The sequence below is a fragment of the Gallus gallus genome, chromosome 14 (assembly GCF_016699485.2).
Source record: "Gallus gallus isolate bGalGal1 chromosome 14, bGalGal1.mat.broiler.GRCg7b, whole genome shotgun sequence".
In the NCBI taxonomy this organism is placed as follows: domain Eukaryota; kingdom Metazoa; phylum Chordata; class Aves; order Galliformes; family Phasianidae; genus Gallus; species Gallus gallus.
Genome location: NC_052545.1, coordinates 13,597,025 through 13,615,235, shown reverse-complemented (window position 1 = coordinate 13,615,235; position 18,211 = coordinate 13,597,025). Strand labels below are relative to the sequence as shown.

The window sequence follows — 18,211 nt, the reverse complement described above, 5'->3', positions numbered from 1 at the left end:
GTTTAAAAAGGAGTGCGCGCGGCCGCTCGGCGTCGCTGAGAGGATGTGGGCGTGCGGCGGAGTTGCGGCCTGAGCTCGGCTGGGGCGGCCTCGGCCTCGGCCTCGGCCTCGCGCTCCTTCCCTGAGCCGCGCCGAGGGGGCGCGGCCTCGTGCGGCGGTCGGAGCCCCCTGGATCCGGGTGCGGCGGTCGCTGCGTGCGCTCGGTCCGCGAGGAGCGCCGCAATGAAGGCGGGCGGTGAGTGCGGGCCGCGCGGCTGTCCTTCCGTCCTTCCGTCCTTGGGCTCCGCGCGGGTCCCTCTGAGAGGGCTCTGCGGGCGGCCCGGGACACGCGGCGGGGCGGGCAGCTCGGATGGGATGGCGGCGGGGCGGGGGGGTCGGAGCGGGGCGGGGCGGCGCGGGGCGGCGCGGGGCGGCGGTTGGCCCCGGGCCGCGGCGGGCGGAGATGCGGCAGTGCCCGCTCCGGAAGGCTGCCGTGAGGAAGAACGCGACGGAGCGGTGCTGGCCGCCTGCGAACGGTGCGATCCCTCCCTGAGCGCTCCGCTTTCGCTGTGGGAGCGGCGGCTGAGCGCTGCGTCGCGGCCCGGCGCCTCTCGCCCTGCCGAGGCCGTGGTTCGTCCTCGTCCTCTGCTTCGTCCCTGCTTCGGCTCCTGGTTTGGATTCCTGCTGCTCGGTTGCCGACTTGCAGCGGGGGGTTCCTCGGGGGGCTCCCGAGTGCAGGCAGAGCCCGGCTGCTCGCGGCAGCCGCCGCCCTGTGCCGTCCCAGCGGATGGCCGGCCGGCCGGAGGGGCTTTGGGCCCCTTTTCTGTCTTGTGCCGGCATGACTCGTGTGTTCTTCCTGGCTTCGCCTCGTCTCCTCGGTCGTTTGCGTCTCTTGGCTGCCGTGCTGAGGGTAAGCTCTCCAGCAGGAAGGCTGGTGCAGGCAGCGCCCCGGTCTGTGAGCGCTGCGAGGTGAGGAAGCTGGCTGTGAGGGGAGGGGTCTTCCAGGAGCAGCTCCCGCGGAGAGGTGGGCTTTGGCCTCGGGCGGCTTCGTGGGCCTTAGCTTCCTCATCTCTGCGGTCGGTCGCGTTTCGGGGCCTGTTACGAATGGATGAGGAGACGTTGGAGCGTGGGGGAGGTACGTGAAGTTGCAGCAGGGACAGTTGAGCTAACCGCAGCCCAGTGCTGGGGTCGGGGCACGGATGTGCTCTGTGACGGGTGTGCGCCATCCCTTCTGGGCACCTTGCTTTAACTGGCTGAACGCAACGAGTCGCTTCTTCGTGGTTTGGTCCTGCAGCGTTCTGTGCTGCGTGCTGAGTTGCTCTGGTTGATGCGCTTGAAGAAGCGTTCTACTGAATTCAACACGCGCTCTAGGTGCGCCTTTTTCCTCTTAGTGTTCTGTGGCTAACCGAGGTGTTGTGTTTTTGTTTTCCAGTGGTTCGCTGCTGCTGTTGCAGATGTTTCTCTTTCCCTTCCAAGCGAAGGACAAGGAGACGGCCCGGTGTCCTGCCGTTGCGAAGTGTGCCCGAGGATGCTGTGCTTGGTGTTGTGGAAGGCCTTCCTGCTGAGGAGCTCCTCTGGCTCGGAGCGGTGAGTGCCGGCCCCTCCTGCAGTGCGCTGCCTTATTTCTGCCCCTGGGAGCCAGAACTGCAGGCGGGAACGCCTGCGTCCGAGGAGACGTGAGGAGAGCCAAGAGCTACGTGCAGTAGACGGATATTTGCTGGCCTAACAATTAGATTTCTCGCTACTGCAACCTCCAGGCCTCGCAGCAGTGTTTGTGTGTGTTTTGTGTCAAGCTTCTCTGGGAATTGTCCTTCTGGCTCGTGGTGACTGGCAGAGTGAATTTGGTTTGGCATCTCTTGCTGTAGTGATGGTTAGGCAGGAAAAGAGCGGTGCTTAATTAGTTACCTATCTAAAATTAGGTCGTGTTGGTCCCGTTCTGTTAGTAATTCTTACTTGGTGCTCCCCCTCGTACCTTGCAGGTGCGCTCCCGTCTTAAATACCTCGTGGATGGTCACGCTGCTGTTTGGGCATGGGCACGTTTTGAAGACGTATGGCCTGCTGCAAAACCTCTGGAGGTGCTTGCAAGGTGAGCTTTAAGCATCAGCATTCCTTTGAAGTTGTAGAGGAGGGCATTTCATGCTACACGTGCGACTCCTCTGGGTCTTTGCTGCAAGTGGGGCATCTGGCTGTCCTTATTTGTGGAAGTCTTTGCGTCGCGTGACGAGGGTAGCTGACCCTGTGTCTATGCGGCGGCAAATAAGGACTGCTGTTTTGTTAATTAGAGCAGGGCCTACGGCGTGCATGGAAGTTATTTCTCTAAGGGCACTGCTGTTCCTTGTTTGACGGTAGCGCGTGAACTGGCTGACATCTGTTTCTGGTGCTTCCGTATGAACCAGCAAGTGTGTTGAAAGCCCACAGTTCTAAGTGTCGGTTGTTTTGCTCAACCCGCTCTAGTGAAAAATGAGTAAGCGTCAATATTGAAGCACGTGCAGCTTGAAGGGGTTGTTATGAATCTGCTTAAAAAGGGAGGAGAATGTCTTTTTATCCCTCTGATTTGAAGGAGATGGCTTGACTTAAATATCGAAGCGTAGGCCCTTACTGACAGCAGACGTGTCCCCTGCGGATAAGAAAGAAAAGGAGCAGGGTTGGTTTTCCTTGGTGGCTGTTGTTTGTTCTGAAATAGACAATCAGTCTGTGCTGTTGCACTGTCAGTGATCTCAGACGGTTCCAGAAAGGGCTCATCCACATCGGTCTCAGCTTCCACTTCAATTTCTCCTTCCAGTTCTCCTCCGGGGATTTCCATCACCAACTTCTCCAGGTCTTCCTCTTCAGAGGCGAGTGCTTTCCCCGCCTCTGTGCGGCTCAGCTGCTGCGTCTCATCTGCTGCTTGTGAGCACTGGAATGGTGGGCTTGAGACCTCCGGCTGTGCTTCCAGGAAGCAGTTCCAGACTTGGGGAAAACAAGGAAGAGAACAATTAGTGTGTGATGTTTCTAGCTGGAGATGTGCTTTCAGCAAACCAGCTGTGAGATGAGTAGGTAAGCCCTCCTGCACCTCACGCTCGCATGGGGACGGCGATTCAGTTAACCCCAGGGCTGCCTTTAGTGTGCAAGATAGCAGCAGGTCTGTTTTCCATCATGGGAATTTATCTGTACAGATGGAGCAGTTTGAGTCTAGAAAACGGGGGGCCAGTTTGTAGCAGAGACTCATTGCCTCCACAGTCATTACTTTGACTGTAAATATGTCAAGAAGTCAGCCTCTGCAGTAACCCGTTTACTGACTGGGTTACTTTTCCTTTTCCCCGTGACTTTACAACATCTCCATTCTTATTGACCTTACACTTGGCAAGCCAGCAGGCCCAATAAATACTGAAAACATAATATCTTTTCTACGGAATTTTTAGGGATGGGTCAGGGGGAGAACGTGATCCCAGGCTTTCTGGGATCTCCCTATTACCAATTAGCAACTTTCATTGAAAAATGGGGTCCCCTGCGTGGTATGGGGGATATCTCCCCATTCCGCACGGTGGAATATTGTCAAGGTCTAGATAAAGACATACTAGTTACAAAAGAGCAGCAGTTAGCTGCTTCTACGGTGGCGTGGCCACTGCTGAATGCCCTATACCAAGCTGAAATGAGTGCCGATGCTTTAGAAAGCGAAAGCTAGCTATTGAAAAACCGTATTGAGAAATTAGAATAGGTACTTGGCTTTTTTCCCTGTTAATACACTAACTCTGCATCCCCCAGTAGGCCAGGTCTGTAATATGTCAATAGATGATGACCGCACTTCTGAAACAGCGCTCCTGGTTGAGCAGGGAAATAAAAATTCTAAATCAGGTTTGGAGGTTCCACTTGCGACAGATTCCCTGGAAGTCTGGTCTGGTTCTCTTTAATCGTTTCACTGTTGATTCTGATCAAGATCTGGAAGCTGTTTCTCTTGGCCTTTGCTAAAGCATCCTCTGCGACGATGCTTTCCAGTGCTTCTACAAAACAACTCTTACGTTGCTCTGGGAGCACAGCACCCTGATGTGGCTGCAGGTGCAGCTCTGCTCAATTGACATGAGCACTTGGAGCTACTTTTTAAAACAGCATTAATTTGTGATCACAGCTGTGTAATTCCGATGGTTGTTGCCTAGGGAACAGTGATCACAACCTGATGACTTTCAGTTTGGGAAGAGAATATCTGGTAATCCAAAATACAAAGTGGTTCACCAAGTCAAAGCCCATAATGCCAAGAGAAACTGTGAGAAAAGTGTGGGAAAGGGTGAAGAAGAAGAGAATCCTCGAAGATTTCAAACGCCTCCAATCTGGCATCACAGCAAAGCCCACTCTACTGCGCCATCATATTGAAAACAACCAATACCCCCTGGGTGCTGGCCCTGCCTGCCTGTGCTGCATCCCACTGCCACCTTCCCTGGGCTCTCCTGGGCACAGCTCTGGCACAGTCCCTGCCCGCTCATTGCTACCCTTACCTCCTAACTGCTAAGCATTTGCTTTACAAGCCAAGCTGTGCTGCTAACCCACCCATTACCCCACTGACAGCGCTCCCATCCCTGCCTACTGCAGAGGGCTCCCAGCCCCCTCCTTCCTTCTGGCAGCTTTGCAAACAGCAGCTTTCAGTTTGGTGCGGTAACCAAATAGTGCTCAAGATACTTTTCATCTGCATGAATGTGGTTTTTCAGCTTGCCGAGGGCTTTGCATCTTGCTGCTTTTCCTGTTTGTGAAAGAAACTGCTGGTTTTGAAGGATTTTATTTGGGTTATTTCAACACTGTGTTTGGTGAGCTTGCCTTGCTGCCAGGCCATCCCCAGCAGGCTCTCTCACCACGGCACTGCATTAGAACCTCTGTGGTTGGTGACGTGCTGCACACTGGCTAGGAGATACCCGCCTTTGTTTGCAAGACTTTGATTTTTCACTTCTCCCTGCAGGTTTCTCTATTTTGTGTATTCCTTCTAGCAAGGGTAGCTGAGCCTGCTGAGGGCTCCTGCACCCATTTTGCAGCCTGGCATCCCATGTCCTCAACATGAGGTTCTGTGTGGTGTAGGGAGCTGAGCACAGAGCCAGGCCCACCTGCCTGTGGCCAGCAAGGATTTGGGTATCTGTGTGCATGCACACATTTCCAGTGCAACTGCTGCTAAGATCCCAGTGGTTGGGCAAGGGGTTTTAGGGTCCTGTGTGCCCCTGGCACAAGGGCCATGTGAGCTGGGCTTGTGTCCTGATAGCTCTAGGGGGCCCTTTGGGGTCTGGTGCTCATTTTGAGGCCCAGCAGCAAGTGCCACTGTATTCCTTCCTCATCTGCTGAGGAGCATCTCCAGTTCCTCAGCAGATGAGGAACGCAGTGGTGCTTGCATGTGGCACTGGCATCTCCTCCTGGGAGGTGGTGCTCAGGAGTAACAAACACCATCCCCGAATTGCACCAGGCAATGCTGCAGCGAAGCCCACGAGCTGGAAAAGAGCAGGACAAGGGGAAGTGAACTCAGCAGCAGTCAGCTCTGTTTGTCTCTGACCCAGCGCTCGCAGTCTGTGGTCACCCAGGGCAGCAGTGCTGGCAGCTCCCACTCTGCGGGTGCCAGGTGAGCACTGAGATGTGGCTGGTTTGGTTCCTGGAAGCTAACAAAGTTCCTGGAGAGATGCTGAGCACAGCTGTGCCTGGCACAGACCTCAGCCCCCAGCCAGGTGGCCCAGGGCCTGTCCCAGGGCTCAGGATGTGCAGCCTAGCACTGCTGGCGTGAAATGTGCTGCTGCATTGAGGCCACTGGCTTGGGGACAAGCAGGCACAGGAATGTGCTAAGCAGCGATGTGTGGGGTGAGAGTCAGCCACAGGAGCAGGGCTGTGTGCTCTATGGGGTCAGCCCTCATCCGTGCTGAGTGTGGTGGAGACACCAGAGAGGACACCCACAAACGAGCACTGTTAGCTCTCCATCAGGGCGAAGGGGACAGGGCTGTCACTGCTGTTATCTCCTGTCCCCTGCTCCAAGCCTGCTGCCCTGGCACATCGCAGGGTGTGAGCTGAGTCACCGCCGTGTCGCCCTGTCTCATTGCAACATCCCTCATCTTCTGTTCCAGGAGCAATGAGGAGCCTGTAAATACTTTCTTTGGCAAGCCTCGTGTTCTGATCTAATCGCCCCACTTCCTTCAAAGCCAGGCACAGCGAGGAGCCGAATGAGGCAATAGGGCAGGTCACGGGGAAGCTGTAATTGGGAAGGATCAGCCCAAGCTGGAGTCGGGGCGTGGATGCAGCAGGGTGGCTCAGCGCCCAGGAGTGGCTTTCAAAGGCACTGCTGCCCCAGATACTGCCCGGCACTGTGGTCACACTGCCCAGCACCGGGGCACAGATCCCACACCAGTGCCTCTCCCGTTCCCATTATGTCTGCAGAAGGCTGCAAGCACTGCAGCTGTAACACGGTCACAAGCAACGGGGAAGTGCGACCGAGCCCACCAGCGGGGCACACCGTGCTCAAGGGAAGGCACCTCCGTCCTCGCCCTGCACTGTTCAACCCCAAAGCACGTGTGTGCGTCCGCACGGAGCTGGCAGAGCCCCTCCTGCACAGAGCCCTGCGGGGAGCTCCGCTAAGCAGACGGGAGCGCTGCCGTGCAGGCTGGGCTCGGGGCTGCTCGCTCCCGTCCTGCAGCGGGTGATGACCCACAGCACCGCCCTCCGCACACAGCCGCTGCCAGGGCCGGCTGCACGGGCACTGCCGCACTGCTCGGCCTTCCTGCCGTGCTGCGGGGCAGCATCTCCTCCCACAGCCCTCCAGAGCTGCGGCTCTGCTGTGGGACAGGGGACGCGTCCTCCCCCCCCCGTGCTCGGCGCGGCGATGGAGTCACGGCTATTTTTAAAGCTGATTTTGCAGCTTTCCTTTCTCCCTTAGCGAGAAAGCTTCACCCCTGCCCTGGTTTTGTCCCTTCCTCTATTTCCTGCAGGCGGGCAGGGCTGCTCACAGACCTCCCCCGGCTGAAAGCACTGCAGCGGGAGCGATCTGCGAAGGCGTTCGGCTCAGAGCAGCCGCCGCAGGACGCGTCTGAACGGCGGGCGGCACCAATCGCTTCTCTGCTCAGCGGGGAAGGGCGACAGCCGGGACAGGCCGGGACCCGCCGCGTCCTGCGGGCGTCCGCGATGCCCCCAAGCAGCGAAGCGCCGCACAGCTCGGCCCGCTGCAGGAGCGGGGCTGCCCGCAGCCCCTCAGTGCCGCTATCAGCGCTCTCCTCTGAGCCCTTTCCCTGCCGGGTTGGCAGCAGGCATAGCTCTGATCGGCGCCCCGAGTGGGCTCTGAGGGGTGGGAGCGGCCCCGCGCTGCGGCCTCTCACCCCTACCTGGGAAACGGCCCAGCCCCCCCCCTTCCCTCCTCTTCCTCCGCCGCTCCTCATCTCGGAGCCCCTCTACACCCCTCCCACTCGCCCTCTCCCCACGCCTTTACGCCCTCCCGGCGCGGCTGCCCTCAGCCCCGCCCCGCCCCGCCCCGCCCTCAGTCCGACACCGCCCCGCACTGCCCGCACGCGCACGCGCAGCCGCTCCCCCTCGCGCCCTCCCAGCCCCGGCGGTGCCGCGCGTGCGCGGGGCGGTGCCCGGGATGGCGGCGGGGCCGGCGGGGCGCTGAGGCCGGAGCCGCCCGCTCGGCGGGGGCCGGTGAGTGCGGGGCCGGGCCGCGGGGAGGGGGCGCCGGGCCGAGCCGAGCGGAGCGGAGCGGTCTCCGCACTACCGCCTCCGGGCCGCGTCCGTTCCCGCAGCGCGCTGCAGCCCGGCTCCGGGCGGAGCTCGGCCTTCCGGGAAGGCAGCTCTCGGTACCGGGCGGCTCCCGGAGCCGCATCCCGCATCGCCCGAACGCGGTCGGCTCCGGCGGGGCTGAGCGGTGCGGGATCGGAGCGGAGGGTTCCGCCGTGCCGAGCTGCCGCGCCGCCCATCGCGCACCGCCGCCCACCCGGCTCCGTGGCTGCGCTGCCCCGGCTGTGCGCTCCCGGCCCCGCGCCGCAGCTCCGTGGCTGCGCTGCAGGCCGCCCGTTGGCTCAGCGCTGCGTGGCTCGCGCGTCTCCTTGAGCGGACGCGGCTGAGGCTGCCGCGGCCGTGCCGGAACTGCCGGCAGTTCCTGGAGGCACTGGGAGCCGCTCGGCGCTCCTGAAACGGCCCTGCCGAGCCTCTCCCTTCCTGCGGCACCTCCGGCTCCGGGCAGACCTCGCTGGGGACGCGGCCGCTGCCGCCCGTCTTCCAGGGCTGCTCCCTCCCCGAGCCGGGGGGAGGTTAAAAAAAAGCCGCGTCTGCCATTTCCAGGCCGGGTTTCTATGGTGACGGTGCATCGGAGGAGCGAAAATGCGGTGAGCGCTCTGAAATCACCGCCGGCTGCGGGCACACGTGGGCTTTGCCCGGTGCTGCTGGCCGTGCCGTGTGCTCAGCACCCCTCAGCGCCCCGCAGAAAGCAGTCGTTTGCAGAGGGATGGAGAGGAATTCCTGCCGTGGAGGTGGTTGATGGGACAAGGGGAAATGGTTTTAAACTGACAGGGGACGTTCAGGTTGGATATCAGGAGGAAGGTTTTCACCCAGAGGGTGGTGACGCACTGAACAGGTTGCCCAAGGAGGCTGTGGATGCCCCATCCCTGGAGGCATTCAAGGCCAGGCTGGATGTGGCTCTGGGCAGCCTGGGCTGCTGGTTGGCGACCCTGCACATAGCAGGGGGTTGGAACTCAATGAGCATTGTGGTCCTTTTCAACCCAGGCCATGCTGTGATTCTCACCGAAGCTGGCCCTGTGTCCCCAGGGTTGGAAGCAGATGATCTCCAAGGTCCCTTCTAACCAAAGCCGTGCTGTGATCCTTTGGGCGCTGTGGTCTGGGCCAGGGAGTGCCTTCTAAAGAAAGGCTTTCCCTTCGGGTTGATGCATTCTTAGGTTGAAACATTCATTTTTGTGGGTGCTCTGAACCTGGGACTCGCACTCAGGTCTGTAAGAGGAGCCGCTGCTGTAACTGAGCTTCTTGCTTTTGTTCTCTGCTGAGCGAAAGGTTCAGCGCAGGTTTTCTCGGGGCGCTCATCGGGGTGGAAACATGGCTGGCCATAATGGAGTTTGCTGATACTGCACAGCGTTGGTGTTACTGAGAGCTGCCCGGTGCTTCCTGGGGGCCGTGGTGCCCCGTGGGAGGGATGTGGGGCTGCAGCCCCTGATCACATTGGTGTGCCTCAAAAACAGAGGACGGAGAGTCTCAGCTCCCCCCAGTTGGCTCCCGATGCCCTTCAGATAAGTGCAGGATGGAGGTTTCTGCTCCCGGGCTGTGCGTGGGGTGCAGCCACATGATGGCTGCGTGGGTCAGGGACTGGAGAGGGCTGGGGGAGTCCCACGCTTTCCTGTGGCAGAGGGATCTTCTCCCAGGGTACGTTTGGAGCAGAGGCCTGTGGAGATGAGATGGTGTGGGGTGAAAAGTCCCCTCTCTGTTCCTTCCCTATTGCTGCCAAGAAGGGGTGGTACCTGAGGTCCCTTCTGTGCTGCTGGAGCAGACCTCTTCTGCTTTTTCTTGCTTACTGCACAGCACAGGACATACAAGCACAGCTGCTGCTTGCTGCTGTGGGAATCTTCTGCATCTCACAAGGCTGGTGGGTTTTGCTCGGAGGTCGCAATTGGGCTTTGATTTGGAGATGGTAAGGAGTGTGGCAAGCCTGGAGGATGCTTATGCAGGGTCAGGGACTGGATGTGGAGGGCGGGCTGGGCACAGGGGTGCTCACTGCATTACCTGCAGAGCTGCACGGATCCCCATGGCTGTTATCGCACCCACCTGCTGGAGCTGTGCTGATGGCATGCTGTGACATGGATAGTGATAGGACAAGGGGGAATGGTCTTAAACTGAGATGGGGGAGGTTTAGATTGGATATCAGGAGGAAGTTTTTCACCCAGAGGGTGGTGACGCACTGAACAGGTTGCCCAAGGAGGCTGTGGATGCCCCATCCCTGCAGGCATTCAAGGCCAGGCTGGATGTGGCTCTGGGCAGCCTGGTCTGCTGGTTGGTGACCCTGCACATAGCAGGGGGTTGGAAATGGATGAGCATTGTGGTCCCTTTCAACCCAGGCCATGCTATGATTCAGTGACATGCAGACATCCCTTGCTGGCTGCAGCCAGAGCTCCGTGTGGCTCACAGAACAGCTCATGCTTTGGCAAGGCCGGAGCTGAGCACACTGCCGAGGTGATGATCTGTGCCCCAGCGCTGCCCTCCTCATCCATAGGGCCGTGCCTGCAGCCTGCCTCGCCTCCCTCCCTCCCGCTGGCCGCTCCTGCTCAGCTGACTGCTGGTGGGGCTGCGGGACTGGGAGGGACCTCTCCCTCCTCCGTGGGCAGAGCTGGCTCCGCCGTGGCACCACACAGGACTCGCTCCCTCTGCCCGGCACCTGCAGGGCTTGTGGCTGCAGCCTGAGCTCCGTGGGGCAGCGCCGGCCTTGTTTGCAAGCCTTGCTTTTGTGTGGCGTCTGCTGAGAGCAACCTGCCCGCCTGGCTGCCTCTGCTCACACAATGCAGTGAGCTCCGAGCATGGGCAGCTGCACAGGGCTGGCAGGTGCTGGTGGGGTCTGGGGAGCTGACGCCGTGCTGACAGAGCTGGAAATGTGCTGCTGAGCATCTCCTGTGCTGTGTCTGGTAGGTGGGGTGTGTGTGTGTGTGTGTGTGCAGCACGGCTGCGGGGTGCTGCTGCAGGAAGGGGATTTGCTGCTCTCAGCCCACAGCTGCACCTTGACGGTGTTTGGCTTCAGAGCTTCTTGCCCCCAGCTTTGTGGTTCGTGTTTCTTTGTCCCAGTTGCTGCGTGTGATGAGCCGAAGGGAATTCAGCTGCCTCACACAAAGACCCGTGGGTTGAGGGCGCTGCAGCAGATGATTGGTGTATTGCACAGTCCAAGTTCACGAGCAGGGCTGCGCTTCCTCCTCTGCCCCACAGCCCGAGGTCAGCGCTGCCGGGCAGGAGCACTTCCTTGGGAAGCCCCTCCATGCTCGGGGCTGGCTGAGGGCTGCAGGTTCCTCCAGAGAAGGGAAGGGTGGGGTGCAGCGTTGCAGGGCGCAGACCTTTTCTCCCCGTTGCCTCTCACCTGGGACGAGGGTTTGTTTGGGAAAAGCACCGCCGGCGTTGCACAACCAGCACTTGTGAAGCCTTCGCAATGCAGGAAGCAGAGGCGCAGCCTGAAATCTTAACCAGCCCTACATTAATGGGCTACAAGAGGTTTCATGGCCTTCGTCAGGGCGGGTGTTGTGTTTCTCTGCTCCCCCCCGTGACAAACATATCTCCCTGTCTGTGCCTGGGTAAAGGACCCCTACAGGGGCTGCAGCTGCCAGATGTGGGTCCCAGGGCTACGCAGCACCTTCCCTGCAATCCCCAGCAGTGACTGGAAGTGCTGGGGCAAAGCTATAGGGCAGGAGCTTGCTGTCTCCTGCTGCGCCCGCTGCAGTGTCACGGTCTGCGTGGTGGCTGCAACGTCCCATTGTGTGTCCGGGCTCTGAGACCACAGCATCTCAGTGCTCACAGATTGCGTTTGCAACCAGCAGCTCCCTCGCTGCATATCTTTCTTCTCAGGGTCCTGTGGGCCAGGGCTGGGCAGCAGCAGGAACCACGGCGCCTCTGACTCTTGAGGGCTTCTCATGACCCTTAGAAAGGGAACAGTGGAGTTATTTTCCACTGCTGTGGGGCTGAGCCAGCTGTTGCGACATCAGGCTGGGAATGGGGGCAGCCGCCCTCTGCCTGGCTGCTGGGGCGTGGGGTGTTCCTGGGTGCACCTGGGTGCCACTGCTCTGCTCGTGCCACTATTGGGGGCTTCGTGTTGTGGCTCCCGCCTTGCTGCAGGGGTGCAGCTGGGTGGGCAGAGAGAGATCTGTGGAGCTCAGCGTCTTCTGCTCCCCCCCACAACAGTGAGGCTGGGGCTGAGCAGCTTGCCAGGCTGTATGGCCTCATGATGGGGAGGCAGCTCGGGTCTGCAGCGTGCTGCTCACCGCTCTCTTCTCCCCGCAGAGTCCTGCAAAGCGGCAGCGGTGGTCCCCGTCGGATGGGAGGATGGTTGTTCTCAGGCAGTTTGGGCTGCTTCTCTGGAAGAACTACATCCTGCAGGTAGGCTGGCACGGCGCACTCAGGCACCTGCGCGCCACCAAATGTCACTGCAGCAGAGGTTGCTGAGCATCCTGGTTCTTGTGCTTGCATGTCAGGGAGGAGTGAGCAGGCGTTGCTGCTATGTCCCCGTCCCCTCCCATCCACACTTCACCATCGCCCTCACTTTTATTGGGTGCAGCTTCAGTTCCCACAGGCAGGACAACCCGCGTGCCCTCCTGTGTGACAGTGGCTTTCTGAGCTGTCTCGCAACCCCTCTGACAGCCTCTGGAGGTGGTGATTGCTGTAAACCTGCTGTGACCCAGTCGGTTTTTCTCGATTAGTTTGTGCTGTCCTCAGAAGCAGCTTTTAGGGATGCGTGGGCTGCTTTAAACTGTGCTGTCCTGGCATCTGCTCCCATCCCAGCTTTGTGCGTGGCAGCTGGCTGTCGTAAGGGGCTTAGGGAGCTTAGGGCTCGCTGCCTTGGTGCTGGCCTTCCCCAGTAGTGTGAAGGGGCTGCAGACCCCTGAATGCCCAGCCCAGAAGATGTGCTCCTGGTGAAGGCATGGAGCTCCGCAGCTGTCAGCTGTGCCGTGAAGCTGAGTGCTGGGCCCAGGGAGGAGGACACGCCTTGCTCAGAGCTGGCAGGGGTATGATTATGGATGAGTGTCCCCATTGCCTCTGAAACACGGCAGTTTGAGTGAACTGTGCGGTAGCACGAGGCTGTGCTGCTAAATGTGTGCTAGCTGCTGAGTTCACAGAGTCAGGCAACTGTTCTGGAGGCAGTCCAAGGGGTTATTAGAGGGTTAATTTGGTAGTAAATCAGCAGAAGGCAGCTGGTTTGCAAGAGCTGCATTATAAAACCATCAGACATCTGCAATGCTCGCTTTTATGAGCGTGCCCTTTGGAACACTCCTTTTCCCTGCCAGCCCTGTTGCGGTGCTGGGGCTGACCCTGTGCTCCTACTTGGGGCTGTGCCCCTCTCTGTGGCGTGGTGCCCAGCAGTTACTGATCCTCTCCGGACCGTTGCCCAGCAGGAGGTGCTGGGCGAGGAGCTGGATGCCCAGCTTGCACATTGTTTCCCTCCCATCTGAAAAATAAAACCTTTCTCCACCCCGCAGAAAACCTGTGAGGTTATGGCCCAATGTGCAGCGCCAGTCAGGGGTTGGTGTTTGCAGATCTGAAGGAGCTGCCTTGGAGCACAGCTTTGGAGTGGAGGCAGGGAGGAGAGGCGGCGAGCTGCTGAGGTGGTCAAGCTGGGAAGATAACCCCTTTGGTGCTGCTTGTGCCCCTCGTGCCCATGTTGTCCCAGCTGTGGCAGACAGAGGCTGCAGTGCCCCTCACTGCTGTCTGAGCAGGAGCACTTGGAGCTTGGCATTGCTGCTTCTGCCAGCATGCATGATGCCAGGTTCCCACTGAGTCTCGCTGGCCACGGGCATGCATGGAGAAACCTCAGGAGCTGTAGCTGCAGTGCTTGAGGTTGGGCGAGGTGTATTGCCTGGGCTGTGGGCAGCTCGGGCTGCAGGAGGAAGCACAGGGGGTGCAGCTCTACCCGGTGTCCCGTTTGCCCTGCGGTGTTCGGTCCAGCCGGGCGCAGGGCTGGGCTGTGCCCCGCTGCCCACGGAGGGGCACTCTATGGCAGTCACTCCATCCCCCACACCATCCTGCACAGGGCTGAGCTCCCAGAGCGGTGCACTGCTGCCTGCCAGCAGCCATGGAAAAGCCCACTTAAAATGCTAATTAACACACGGGCTGAGCAGTATAGCAGATAGTGGAAAGCTTGCAGTGTCTGGGAGGCAGCCTCTGGGGCTTCAGGTTCAAGAAGCATTCTGAGGCGCGTGGTGGTTTTGGGGATCCCCTTTCCCTTCTTCCAGTGCTGACATTTATTTCCACCCCTCCCTCCTGACTGCCTCAGAAACGTCAGATTTTGGTCACCATCATAGAAATCTGCCTGCCACTGCTGTTTGCTGCCATCCTGATCGCACTGCGGCACCGGGTACACTCCGTCAGCCACCCCAATGCCACCATCTACCCGTCCCTGTCCGTGGATGACCTGCCAGGCTTCTTCTACCGCCGGCACCCCGGCAACCCCTGGGAGCTGGCGTACGTCCCGTCCAACAGCAGCGCCGTGCAGAGCATCGCCAGAGCAGTGGAGAGAGCTCTGCCCATCAGCATCCGAGGTGAGCAGAGCCGGGTGCGCATTCGTCGCGGCGCCGTGCGGAGATGCTCAGGGGGTGCGATGCTTTTGGTGACTGAGTGCCGGGGTGGCGGCAGCACTCTGAGGGCTGAGCTGCCAGCTGGGCTGAGGTGCCCAAAACAGAGCTGTGCCCATCAGCCTGGTCTTACAGGGAGCATCGGGGTAAAGCAAAATGAGGTTTGAAAAATGAGCGTCCGAACGGGACTCATTTTTATGCCTCATCAATCCGTCGTCCGCCCTGGAAATGGGTGGGTTGGCTGGAAATTCATCAATTTGTATGTGGATACATCAAAGGACTGCAGAATGGTTGGGTTGGAAGGGCCCCCCCAGCCCTGCCGTGGGCTGTGCCCCACAGCTCAGCTGCCCAGAGCCCATCTGTGGCCATGGGCACCTCCAGCGATGGGCGCACACAGCTCTGGGCAGCGGCGCAGCGCCTCACCACCCTCTGAGTGCAGGATTTCCTCCTCACATCTCACCTAAATCATCCCTCCTTTAGTTTAACACCTTTCCCCTGTCCTGCCACTGTCTGCTGGTGGTGCAGATGCTCTCTTCCAAGGATGCATCAGTTTTGTCAGGACGTCAAGGCAGCGGTTTTATTTTTGTTTCACGAAGACTACAGCTCTGATTTTTGTCACATCTTGTTACAGTTTCTATCTAGAAAATTATGGCCTTAAAATAGTTGATAGCGGCTGTCACTTCCTCACAATGAAGCATTTGGAAATTTTCCTTGCCCAGAACATTTTAGCACTTCATGTTTCAAACTGAAGGTGACGTGAAAGGAAATCCAGGGCCAGGCTGTGGGATGTGGCCAACGCAGCCGAGGGGTGGGATGCCATCCAGAGAGACCCGGACAGGCTGAGCAGTGCGCCCTGGTGAACCTCATGAGGTTCAGCAAAGCCAAGTGCAAGGTCTGCACCTGGACTGAAGCAGCCCTGCTACCAATGCAAGCTGGGGAATGAAAGGATTGAGCACAGCCCTGCTGATAAAGACCCGGCGGTGTTGGTGGGTGGCAGCTGGACACGAACCTGCGCTGTGCCCTCACAGCCCGGACAGCCAACCGTATCCTGGGCTGCATGCAGAGCAGTGTGGCCAGCAGGGCCAGGGAGGGGATCTGCTCCTTTGCTCTGTGCTGTGAGACCTCACCTGGAGCACTGCGTCCGGATGCGGAGTCCTCAGTACAGGAGAGGCATGGAGCTGTTGGAGTGCCTCCAGAGGAGGACCATAGAAACGATGCAAGGGATGGAACACCTCTCCTATGGGACAGGCTGAGAGCTGGGGATGTGCAGATGGAGAAGAAAAGGCTGTGAGGGCTGAGAGCTCCCTGTCACTATCTGAAGGGGAGCTACAGGAAAGAAGGGGACAGGCTCTTTATCAGTGTCTGTGGTGATAGAACAAGAGGATATGGTTTCAAGCTTAAAAAAGGGAAATTTAGGTAGGATAAAAGGAAAAAGACTTTTGCAGTGAGGGTGGTGAGGCACTGGAACAGGTTGCCCCATGATGTGGTGGATGCCCCATCCCTGGAGACTTTCAAGGCCAGGCTGGATCAGGCCCTGGGCGACCTGATCCAGCTCTGGTGTGGCTGTGCACTGCAGGGAGTTGGACTAGGTGGCCTTTAAAGGCCCCTTCCAGCTCTAAGGACTCTGTGCTTCTGCCTCTGGGGATGGCAGGGCTGCATCCCACATGGACTCCCCACCTCCCGCATTGAGGACATTCCTGGTGTGCATCCCTTCCTGCCCAGCATGGCAGCCGGGAGCACAGCACTGCTTTGCTCTGTGCCCACGCACACCCCGCTCACAGCTTTCCTGCCCCACAGCCCAGGGCTTCGCCTCGGAGCGGGATTTCGAGGACTACGTCCGACGGGACAACCGCTCAGGCAGCGTGCTGGCTGCTGTCGTCTTCAAACACCACTTCAGCCACAGCACAGACCCGCTGCCCCTCCAGGTGAGCGGTGCAGGGGTGGGGTGCTCTGCGTGCAGCCCTCCCATCGGCCACGGTGGGGACGTACCCCGGGTTTGTGCCTTTGCGGTCAGTCTGACGCGGCCATGGGTGCTCTCCTGACAGGTGGACTATGAGCTGCGCTTCAAGTACAGCCCCAGGAACGCACCACGGAGTGAGCAGACGGGGCTGAACCCCAACCTGGACCGGGACTGGCATACCAGCTACCTCTTCCCACTCTTCCAGCTGCCCGGGCCCCGTGAGGCCAAGTTTGTGGATGGAGGAACGCCGGGTAGGGCTGCTGGGAGGCGTTGGGATTGTGCCGTTCTCTCCTTCTGAGTGCATTTTGAGTGGTAAAGGAGTCCAAACTATCTAGGATTTCTCATGCTATTTAAAGACTTCAGCTCTGTGGTTTGGGCACAGGTTTTTAACGCAAGCCAAACCTCAGGCTGAGCAGGAGGCAGCAGCAGCGCCTTGCAGGAACTGGCACTGCTTGCAGGAGGGCTCAGCTCTCAATGCTGGGAGCTTCCTCTGTGGCTGCAGAGGGGATATTTCCTCCAGGTTTCCATCTGGATCCACAGTGACATCAAGAAAAGGATTGAGAGAGCAGGCAGACTCACTCATCAGTGTGGATAGACCTGAGCACAAAAGCACCATACATATCTCCTCAATTCAATTCTCCTAGTTCAGATATTCTGCGGGGGGGGTGACCAGAAGCTAGGGTCTATTCCCTTGTTACACTATTTGTTTAGCTAATTAGTTAATAAAAAACACTGTTAGTGATAGCGTATTCTCACCTCTTCCTTATCAGTCCAGTTCATTTTAAGCAACCACCACTTTAAATGCTCCTCTGAGGCTTTCTAAACAGAATCTGAGCTTCGTTTTTAAGTGGCAGAAATCCCAAATAAAAGCGTGGCAGTTCAAGAGCAAAAAATCCTTCACTGCTTTCTAATGCACAAAACGTTTAAGCCAAATGTGGCAGTAATGGGCTGTATTCTCCCTCACCACAGTGTGTCCCAAAAAAGGGCCGTGTGTGAGCTCAGCTCAGTGGCAGTGTTGGCGACTGATGCTGACCAAGAATCTCTGTCCTTAGGAAAACAAAAGCATGCATGCAGAAAGCTTGCAGTTTATCTTGAGGTTTCCTGCCTCCTCCCTTTAAATGATGATTACTGAGGAGTTCAGTTGCTCTGGAATGGTAGTGCTGTGATAGTGATGTTGGTTTCGCTTTTCTTACAAGCTCTTCTTACATTTCCTGCTCCTCTTCCCCAGAAGTCCCTCCCATAACAGCTGCCTCTCTCCCAAAGGGGCTGTGCCGTTCTCTGCTTCCCAGGAGCACGTTCCTGTTTGTATTCCCTGTGTCGTTGCCTTGCAGGTTACATCCGGGAGGGCTTCCTGGCGGTGCAGCATGCTGTGGACCGGGCCATCATGCAGTATCACACCAACAGCTCTGCCACCAGCCTGCTGGAGAACATCACCGTGGTGGTGCAGCGCTTCCCCTACCCGTCCTACGTCAACGACCTCTTTGTCCTCGCCATCCAGAACCAGCTCCCACTGCTGCTCATGCTCAGCTTCACCTACACCTCGCTCAACATCGTCCGCGCCGTCGTGCACGAGAAGGAGAAGAAGCTGAAGGTAACGTTGTCAGGGCTGCACACCTCCTGTGGCGTGATGAGCCCGGAGCCTGCAGCTCCCACTGTTGTTGCTGCAGGTGCTTTGCTCACTGAGCACCTTGGCTGCTCAGCCCTTAAATGAGCCAGGCAATGACAGAATCCCTGTTGGCTTTGGAGGCAGCACGCGGAGGTGGGCAGGCAGGCTGGCAGTGGGTTAGCAAAGCCCTGGAGGAATGTTGCTAATCCTGCTGCCAGGAGCAGTTGGCCGAACTGCGGGCTGCAGGGCCGCTTGGCAAGGAGCAGCTCTGGGCGGTGCAGGAGTTCAGCATGTGGGAAGCAGGGCTTGGGCCTTTTAAATTTAGAAACCCATGTTTTTGTGCTGTGGTACGTGGGCAGAAGGGAGCTCGGTCGATGCGGTGGTCGTGGCAGCTGGGTTGGGCTGTGCTGCCCTCTGTCCCAC

The 18,211-nt window shown here is 58.7% G+C and overlaps 1 protein-coding gene across 6 annotated transcripts in view; it reads left to right on the top strand.

Annotated features, from left to right (window-relative positions):
* The first annotated feature begins 31 nt into the window (after positions 1 to 31).
* The window catches only part of ABCA3 (ATP binding cassette subfamily A member 3), a 34,154-nt gene continuing 15,974 nt past the window's right edge, over positions 32 to 18,211 (top strand). Inside the window, exons 1-8 of one of the 6 annotated variants that reach the window (XM_046900768.1) lie at positions 32 to 235; positions 1,412 to 1,566; positions 1,959 to 2,065; positions 11,938 to 12,033; positions 13,925 to 14,189; positions 16,020 to 16,147; positions 16,268 to 16,433; positions 17,514 to 17,773. In XM_046900768.1, the coding sequence (XP_046756724.1) occupies positions 2,030 to 2,065; positions 11,938 to 12,033; positions 13,925 to 14,189; positions 16,020 to 16,147; positions 16,268 to 16,433; positions 17,514 to 17,773 (951 nt within the window). In that variant the 5' untranslated portion in view covers positions 32 to 235; positions 1,412 to 1,566; positions 1,959 to 2,029. Of the gene's footprint in view, positions 236 to 431; positions 890 to 1,411; positions 1,567 to 1,958; positions 2,066 to 7,548; positions 8,286 to 10,280; positions 10,581 to 11,937; positions 12,034 to 13,924; positions 14,190 to 16,019; positions 16,148 to 16,267; positions 16,434 to 17,513; positions 17,774 to 18,211 lie in introns of those variants that run through there. The other 5 variants (XM_046900770.1, XM_046900769.1, XM_414701.8 and 2 more) reach the window with 5 other exon arrangements.